Source organism: Spea bombifrons, chromosome 13 (genome assembly GCF_027358695.1).
Source record: "Spea bombifrons isolate aSpeBom1 chromosome 13, aSpeBom1.2.pri, whole genome shotgun sequence".
NCBI lineage: Eukaryota > Metazoa > Chordata > Amphibia > Anura > Pelobatidae > Spea > Spea bombifrons.
Genome location: NC_071099.1, coordinates 22,397,479 through 22,407,515, shown reverse-complemented (window position 1 = coordinate 22,407,515; position 10,037 = coordinate 22,397,479). Strand labels below are relative to the sequence as shown.

General features: G+C 40.7%; 1 protein-coding gene across 1 annotated transcript; it reads left to right on the top strand.

Moving 5' to 3' along the window:
• The first annotated feature begins 1,543 nt into the window (after positions 1-1,543).
• Positions 1,544-9,007, top strand: PMP22 (peripheral myelin protein 22). Its single transcript, XM_053454157.1, has 4 exons — positions 1,544-1,751; positions 3,488-3,584; positions 5,810-5,950; positions 7,427-9,007. The coding sequence occupies exons 1-4, from the start codon at positions 1,674-1,676 to the stop codon at positions 7,588-7,590; spliced, it is 480 nt and encodes a 159-aa protein (XP_053310132.1). The 5' UTR covers positions 1,544-1,673; the 3' UTR covers positions 7,591-9,007.
• Positions 9,008-10,037: the final 1,030 nt, after the last annotated feature.

Here is a 10,037-nt window from a genome sequence, read left to right as displayed (position 1 = left end):
TCTATATGAATTTTTTTTGTAAACATTATGTTTACAAGTAAACAAAGTAACAGTTGTTTACAGTGTTCTGTTTACTAATAAGTGGCTTTAACTATAATGTGCCAGCACCGCAGAATGTGGGGTTTTGGCATTATCTACAAACCTTAGAAATTACAATTTACATTAAATGCGACAATTTGTAGAATTTGAGTTGTTCCTGATAGAGATCAGAAGCTGGTGATTTAGAATTATAAGAATTATTATTATTATTATTATTATTATTATTGCTTGGGGGCTGTGGCAGTTAAATACCCTCCGCTGTTGAGATGTAAAATGACTTGGGTGTGACATTGAGCCAGACCATAATGCACATAACGGTTCCCACACCCTGGGGGTAACTTCTGCATTGCATTTATTCTAGGTCTGTGCTATGAATTACATTTTTAGGTAGAAATGTAGGATTATTATCATGTTATTGTCATTTTGGGGTATGGCGATTATATTTTGGATAATTTCTGGTAGGAAATGGAGATCACAAAAATGTATTTTTTTTTGTAATTTATGGATTTGAATATAATGTGTGCTTTGCATGTAAAATAATAATAGATAATATGATTTATTATCATTTTTACTGTGTATAGCATCACACACAACCTGGTATATAAGAAAAAAATTATAATTTCATGTTTATTTATATTTTAAATTTTAAACTCTAAAATATCACTGCATTATAATCAGATAGAAATCCTTATAGAAAATCCATAAATAAATATTTATTTATAGGGAATAATGTATTCCACTAAATAGCCTATATATATTGGACCAAGTTATTATATATATTATAATATATTTTATTATATATAATATATATGGTTTATAAGTCTGCTCTGAATTTTAGTTGGAAAGGAAATTATTTAGTGTTTTTTTTTCTGTAAAATTAACAAAAATCCAAATTCCCTTCCTAAGGCCCCCTTAAACCCACAGGCTCATATTTCATACAGACTGCAGCTTTTTAGGAACTGAGAAAAAAAAAATCCTGATGTTTCTCATCAAAGAAACCAACCTAGTGTTCATATCAATTCCATATGGCATTCAAAGAAAAAAAAAAAGAAAAGAAAATGTTTTTCCTTTATTAAAATGTTTCATGGAATGGGGATGGGCCAGATGTGGAGCTGCTGGGGCGGAATTCTGGGTGTGTGAGAGAGAAGCCTTTATAACTGCCTGATTAACCCCTTTGCTGCTGTGAAGGGACTTTGCATATCTTGCAAAAAAAAATAAAATGTAAAAAATTTAACTACTTGCGTGACAGCGGAGAGGACAAATCAAATTAAAGATTGGAATTAACTTTTATGTAAAATAAATATATATATATATCTAAATATATAATTTTCTATACTAAAAAAAAACATATAAAAAAATTTAAAAAAAAAATATATATTTATATAAAAAATGTAAAATAGCCTGGTGGCCAGGCTCCCCCTACTGGCCAGTGGAAAGATGGTCATGTGCTGACACACCCATATCTGCTCCTAATCTTGTGATGTACCCAGCTCCAGCTCTTACTCTCTGAGCAGTTGGTGGAGGGAGAAGATCTGGAATAGCAGAAGAAAATTGGATTGAAATCCGAAACAAGAAAGAACCTTGGATTGTAATTTCTCTCTCTTCCTTTAGGAACCCTCGAAACTTGATTGAAAATGCTTCTGCTACTTCTGGGAATCATTATTCTGCACATTGCCGTCCTGGTACTGCTTTTCGTGTCAACCATAGTCAGTGTAAGTATGATATGTGTGAGCAAATAAAGTGTTAATTAGATATAGGAAACCAAGCCTGTCTATATATATAAATATATATATATATATATACCTCTTCAGGTCTGTGACTGCTGTGTTTTGTTCTTAGTAGCTTGCAGAGGGTTAATTTAATCTCCATATAACTTGGAGTAAACGCGTTTCGCTTCCTTTTAACATCATCTGCGGATTGGGTTAAACCGCACCGTGGATGGTGGAAAAGTTACATGTATTTTTTAATAATAGTAATTCCAGCTTTTAATTGGCCGTTCTATTGTTTTAATGTTTTTATATTAAGTAGAAACAATGTATCTCAGACAGAACAATATCCATTATTTATAAACATCTATCAGAGGAGGGGAAAAAAAAACACAATTCCAAATGTATCTATATAAGCCGGTAACTGCCCGTAAATAATATATGCCGCGCAGGCGCGTCAGTATGCCGTCCAGATGTGTGTTACACAGAAACACATTGTAACAGGAGAGGAGATGGGACAGGTGGTTGAATTTAATTTGGGGGGGGGCGCGTTTGGGTAATGCGCGTACTGCAGCTGCGTTTGGAAACGCGTAAAGCGCCATCGCATGAAATTTAATAGGATTTCGGGCCAACAGCTGTCAGCCACTCGGATCCTCCGTCCAGATGTCTCCAATGTGTGAATGGGATTCCAGTCAGACACCCCCAAACCTCTGGGAGACAGAGAGAGCTCCTAATTTAACCCGCTAGACTGCTAGTGCCCTGCTAGACCGCTAATGCCCCTCGCCAGGGAGGAGAAGACTGAATACTCCCAATTTAACCCCTTCTGCAAACTTGCATTTATTAGTGTAAATTCTCCAAGTTTTGAATGTTGCTATGAAAGCAGCCGAGGATGGGATTGTTAATGAATGAGACATAGTAGACTGCATGAATAATACCAGGTTTAATAATAGTGCAGTATATGGGATAAGAGTCCTCGGATGTCTCGTTCTGGGGGTATTGATGGGGACAGTAAGGGTTATGTGGCCTGTATTAACGTTTGCTTTACAGACGGATTAGACCCAGTATATATATCTGTCCTGGCAGTAAATACACCGATAGCTTCTAAATAGAATGTATAATTTATAATTTTGAGCTATGATCAACTTCGACAGACTACAACTCCCATGATGCTCAGACAACCTGTTGGAACATGTTTACCAGAGCAAGCAAATCCATTTTTACATACAGGTTGCTGTATGAGCGTCATGGGAGTTGTAGTCCAGAGAAGCCGGCATACGCGGGTTCCACAGCGTGATAAAGAATACGTTTGATTTAGAAACCATTAAAGGATCAGCCCATGGCTTGTGTATCTCCTTCGCTGGCATACATGGTGGCCGATGCCCTTCCACACCCAGCAGGAGCCACTTATTACGCATGGTGGACATAAGGCGGGGTATATCCAATAAGGCTGTCTGCAGAGGATAAAGGGTTAAGGTCATCAGAGAATAGTGGGCTTGTTCGTAACCTTATACCCTTGCCAGGTATGCAGCCGCCTGCCCACCCGCACATTCTTAGCTGGTCGTGATAGAGTAGAATGGGAGCATCACCAAATATTTTGGCTGCCCCTAAAGCACTACCGGAAAGGCTCGGCTCGGTATTAGGCTGCCGGTGTCAGACCCGTCATGGGGTTATTCTGCTATGTCAAGGGGCCGTACGTGTGTTCTGTTGCCCTAACCCTGTGGACCCTCTCTTTCCTTTACCAGAGCTGGCTGGTGGGTAACAGCTATTCGGCGGACCTTTGGCAGAACTGCAGCGTGACGGCGACCAGTACGTGGCAATGCCTCACGGCCTCAAACAATGGTGAGTAACGGGTGCTGGGAGTGCTGGGTGTGCATGCGCAAGGACTCAATCAACCAGCCAATAAACCGGCGACCACTTGGATCTCACTCCGTCTCTCTGGCCTTTCATATTCATAAATATAACTCGGATAAAAATAGAGTAAAGTCCAGCGAGCCGCGCACTCCTCCTCGGGTTACCACTGGCGGAAGACCCTTTATCACATCTGCACGTTGGGTGGGCTGAAGCGACCCCGTGTGGTGAAGCAGAAGTACTGCAGTTAAAGTAAACCCTCGTATGCTGAGTTTAATCCAGACAGGAATTCGAAGGAATTAATTTGGTAAAAAACCCATTAAATGCAAATGAAAGCAAATATTTTATGATAGTCGCACAAACAAAATGCAGAACTTCGCGTTTAGTTTTAAAGCATAGGATCGTCCCCTTTTGTGACATCATCGTGTGACCCAATATGCAAATGAGCCATTGTAATAGAGGTTGGTAATTTGAATATGGGGTAAATGTTCAAAAATCACAGAACAAGGAAAAAATCTCATCCTTATTCCCGAAAGTGGAGATGTGAAATCCCTTAATGCACCAGGTGAAGAGGTCGAGAGGTCCATGAATGTAGCATTTGTTCCCCGCAGTTACAATGTATCTGGAATTGCTTGCCGTAGAGGCTCTTATCTGCAAATAGTCCTCGTTAGGTGGTGGAGGCCTCGGTGGGGTTAGTATACGCGACGTACTTTGTATAGACACCGGGACGCGGTTTATTTGCTCGGCTTTAATGCCTTTGGACATCGCTTGGGTTCCCACCCTGTTTCTAGGGCGTGTGTTGCGAAGCAGAATGAGAAGCAATGCCCGGGGAGGAATTAGAATGTCTAGCTGTGGCTATTGTTTGGAGAACGTTCTCTGAACCAAGCAGGGTTTTGCGTAAGGTGTATTCATAGCTCATGAGGAAGACCGAGGAAGACGTGGACAGATTTTTTCGATGGTGGGCACCTCCGTTCTTGCCCACCTCAGCACTAAAGGATTTGAGAGAAGGACGAGAAGAATGACCCATCGAGTGCTAGACCCAACATTCAGGAAACAATGCTGACGCGTCACAATCCTCTTGTTATGCACCAACGATAAAAGTGTGAATTATGGTGTAAAGTATCTTTTAAAAGTTAGGGACAGAGGTGCGTTTAGGGTTCATTCGTGGTTTAAATGTCCCAGATCCCGAGACATGAAGGGGTGAGCTCAGCGCCAACACAACAGGAGGCTCCAGCAATGACAGATTATACGATAAATAATTCAAGGCTTGGCTTTCTCCTGTCTGAAAAAGTCCTGGGCCTTCACCAACAAGATCTTCACTGAACGATTCCAGGTTTATCTTACACGCCGGCCGATGTGCGGGTGTTCCGTGTGTTCTTGTGACGTTCTTGCTGCGCTTGTTGATAACTGAAAAATGACAAAAATACAAAGAAAAAAGTAATATGGTATAATAAAAAAAAAAGATCCTTTCTATTATTATCTATCTTATGCTTCAGAACATTGTTTCCCAGAACTCATTCACAGTCAAAAATATAAGGTCAGACAGGTAACATTCTTAAAGCTCTAGAACTCGAAAGTAGAACCCATTGTAACAAAGTCCGATAAGCCATTAAACCATCGAGAATCAATTGCTGGAGAACTGAGGACTTTTGCCCAAACAGACCAACTTTATATATAAAAAAAGAAGTTAGACTTTACATTATTTACAAATTGGCTGGAGAGCAGTTCCGGAGTTTTCTATTAAACAACGAATCTTGCAGCAACCGGTCCAAGGAACCCCCCAAAAGTTTTATCGATACAACATCGCAGGATATTCTTCTACGTCTCGTTATGGAGGATGAAGTAAAAGATGCCCCGGGGAAAAAAACCTCATCAAATAGTCTCTAGAGACAATCCTAGAAGACTTTTCAAGAAAGCTCTCATTATATTTATGCCGTTACTTAGATCTGAAGAGCGATGGTCCGGAGATTAAATCGATTTCCAACGACTCATGAAACCCATTTATTGGTACACTGACATTAGAACCCTTCTGATAATAGCTTTGCGAGAAGAATTTATGGATGGGTTGGGCGAGTCGGCCCAGCAGATGTAAAGCATCTTATTCATTGGTAACCCTATGCATTACAGACTATAACGATTATCTCCGTTATGCTATACGCCGTTATCCTGCTTCCAGTCTAATAAATTAATAATTGCCTTTTCTTTCCCGTTTGCAGAGTGGCTCCAATCTGTCCAAGCCATGATGATTCTCTCCATTATCTTCAGCGTCCTGTCCCTCTTCCTCTTCTTCTGTCAGCTCTTCACGCTGACCAAGGGTGGACGATTCTACCTAACTGGAATCTTTCAGGTCCTCGCTGGTAAGTGACGCCTTTTACACCCCAAACATTTCATCCGCGGCGTGGACTCCAAGCCACGGAGTAGAGGCTGAGAAGTTTGTTGAGGCTGAGGTTGGGCGACAGGTAGATGGTTGTGAAGTCCCATAAGCCTTGGTGCGCCATGGGTTTAAGGCTTAATAACACTCAAAAGGTTTAATTAATACCGGAAATAATACTTCCTACTGAAAACGCTGTCCCATAATGACTGAAAACTGTATTAGACGTTGAAGTTGAAGGTCCACAGTGTGTCCGCAGCGAGATTAATCCCTATTCATTGGCCGTTTAGAAGAGACCGCTGGCTGGGTTTGTGATGATTATCATCGTGCCCGCTGTCACATAGCAGACTTGTGACTCATTCCAGGTTATTAATTCCACTTCTGTGTGTGGACACGGTCACGGCGGGTCATGCCAGCGCTTTACATGGCCGGAGGAGCAGGTTTTATAGAGAATCCATTTGCCTGCCCGTCTGTAACAAGAGGGCATTTCAAGGTCTTCTTCTAAAACCTGTCATTCCTGTACATCTAAAATAAGTCAGGCACAAAGAAATTTATTTTATTTTTTTGTTACCCTAGAATGGGGAAGAAGACTATAAAGTCCTTAAAAAAAACCTCTTCTGTCCTCCTAAAGCTCCTGTAGGAACTTAAAGTTTGCTTCTCAAAATCATCTTGAGTATCCCTGAGAAGGACCTTTTTGTATTTCTGATTATAATATTACCCTGTGATGTCATAAAACTATTTTTAAAAAGTATCAGCAGAACCCACAAGCATCTAGACGGCTTTTAATAAAAGGTTTATGCGTTACGGGAAGCTCCAGACCAAACACAGCAATCTGTAGGTGCCGCTGGCAAAGACCTTAAATATCGCCTTGTCTTTCGCGAAATTCTGTTGACGCGGCCATTCTTGTTTGGGGCAGAGAAAGTGGGAGTGTTTGGGCGATACAGTAAAGTGACATTGTTCCCAAAATACCCACTTATGCACTTTCTGAGAACAATAGAACCTCTGTAGAGGATTCACTGGAGCCAGGAGATGTAGGTGTCCCTCAGAACGATGCGAACAAAGCTAAAAGGGGGCCGAGTACGTCACAGAATGAGCAGAACAAAGATGGGCTTGTAACCAAATAATAATAATTCAGAGGTCTATGGGAAAGATCCGATTTAATTTGTTTTTTTTGGTGGGACCTGACAGGGTTAATTGTGAGCTGAGGCCATCATGCGTTTAGTAATAGTTTGTTTCTTTGTGAAATAATCACATTTTTGTATGTCCTTGTAACCTGGATCCACCCAGCAGCTGTGGAATTTTCCAAACCAGTCACAACGGTGATTTATGATTGGACCAGTGTGTCCATGGCAACAGTTTCAGCCTATTAGAAAGTCCCTCCTCCCGAATGTTCCATTTTTTGTGTTCTCTATGGGGCGGTTTCCTGTAAAAGTTAACATAACTCTCCTTGTGTTTCCTTCAGCCTTGTGCGTGATGGCCGGCGCCTCCATTTTCACCGTGCGGCACCCAGAGTGGCAGACGCAGGATGGAGCCGGCTATGGTTTCGCCTACATCCTGGCATGGGTGGCGTTCCCCCTTGCCGCCGTTAGCGGCATCATATACATCATCTTGCGGAAACGCGAATAAACGCAGAACGGAATCGAAAAAACCGGGAAGAGTGAAACGTTGAAGACAAAGTCCAAAAGGGGAACCTAGAGATCCGAAACCAAACCATTATAACCTCCCTCACCAAAGAGAGAGAGTGGTGAGGGCAGGTTCCTGTGTTAATTAAAGATGTAAATAGTATCTCTACGGTTTAAAAACCTATTTATAACACTTTTTACGTATATGTACATAGTATTGTTTGCTTATTTTGACCTCTAGTTTTCCGTAAGCTAAAAAAAACAAAGTACTCGTCTGCTACAGAGTAGGATTTCTTTCGGCGTGGACAGCAGTTTATAAACCAAAGTAAGATCAGTTTTGTGTGCCTTACATCAAATACCAACAGTCTTAATCGATCAGACATATGGAGTATGTAAACCAGAATGTGAACCATAAAGGGATAGGCTCCCTTCCCCCGAAAACAAAATGGCCGACGCTAATGCGAGAGAGAGGCATCAATAGCTGATTGGCTGTTTGGCACGAGGAGGGGACGCCGCCTAGAGATGTCGAATGTTCTCCAGATCCGTACGTAGAGAGGGTAGGGACCTGGCGGGCATGTTTTATGAATAAATGCTGTAACTAATCAGTCTGAGTTGGTCAAAAGCCGCGGTGAATGCGGGGGGCGACGCCAAAGGAGAGGTGGCCTTCATAGATACCTTCTGACTACTGCGCTGACACTAAACCAAAAGTACTGTTAAACCTATGAAACATTCATCTTTTTTTGGGGAGGGGGGATTTCATCTTCTAGGGCATTGTTGAGGAAGCAGTATGTAGGTTAACCCCATCCCTTCCTGGGAACGGCGGCGGGACGTCCCGGACCTTAAATGACCGTAACGTTCGCCCGTCACCTTCTTTAAAGTCCTTCCTGGTGCGGAGGGACCTCCGAGCTGAAAGCCAAAGACCTTTTTTTTTTTTTATCAACTGGACTTATTACCGTAGACAATTTTTTTTTTAAGAAAAAAAGCCTAAACTATACAGAATATAAAGATAATTTCTATTTTTTTTTCTAATCCCGGAGAGAGCGAACGATTCTATTGGTCACCCTGCCGGGATTTTAAAAACTCAAAAAGTGTAGTGAGCATATATTTTTTTAAAATTTTATTTTAACCAATAGGCATGAATTATACACAAAAACCAAAGCGTAAACATATATATATATATATAAGTATAAAAAAAAAGTAGGGGAAATTGTTTACCAAATGTTTTTTCCAAAAAAAAAGTAAGTTTTAAAGAAAGCGGTCGGACGTACCAATTGTAAATTATCTAGAGGTAGCTCCTTAAAACGTAGGTTGAAGAGACAAAAAAAATAAACAGTGGTGCTATTATTAATTTGTGATCCATTCCTTTTATTTTAACCTCTGTATAACTTCTCATCCAGTAACACTTTCTTCTCTTTTTTTTTTTTTTTTTTTGAAAATAAACAAAAATTGAAGACTCTGCATCGTCGGCTAAAATGAGTTCTATATGTGAGAATTTAATAATTAAAAAAAAACATGGCTGCTTAGAATATGGTGTGTTTACTGCGAGGTTGGCGGAGGTGCTGCGTTTTCATTGGTCGATTTCATTGTATCATTTACTGGTTAAAAACAAGTTTATTTTTTTGGGGGGGGGCAAGTCATTATTATATTGTCTTGCTAGAAAAAAAATAGAATGTATCAGTCTTCCAGAGAGACCATCTGACTAATGAAAGCCTGCGAGGGGAAGGACTTTATTGGATGAACAGGACTTCATTAGCATTGCCATAAAGCATCAGCTCAGTGTGGTGTTTGAGTAGAGAAGGATTTATTAGGATAACATTAGATAAAAACTGTTTTTTTGGTAACTAACTACTTAAGTATTTATACTACTTGGTTTAAATCGAAGAAAAGTATATTATCCACCTGAAAACCCTCTATGGAGCACTTTAAGTTTATAACAGGTTATTTCCAAGACCTCAAATACAACATCGAGGCCAAATTTCATCCAATCTGCTCCCTGTAACTTAAAGAATGACCTTGCTGGAGACGCGGTCGGGGCGTACATTTCTTATACATTGAAGAGGCAGAATAGTAACTATGTCAGTAAAAACAAACTCAGTTTCAGACAATAGAAGCCCGGGATACACAACTACAAACAAAACAGACGCAATACAATGGGATCCCCACACGCCCAGGGAGCTCACAATCATGTCATTTAAAGGACTCGTCATGTGACTTAAATGATGCCTGGACTCGCTGTGCATTGGCCATGTGCGGGTACAGAATTAATAGAATATAATCTACAGAGAATGTTACGCAAAGCATCTCTATTCCTACTCGAGTATTATGAGTATTTGCTCTGAAATGTGCTTTTAGGAGGGTAGTTGCACCGGGTGTTTCCGTCTGGTTTTGAGATGTGCACTGAATGGGGTAAAATGTAATGAAAAAGCCCCTCCACTGCCACCCCTACACTGC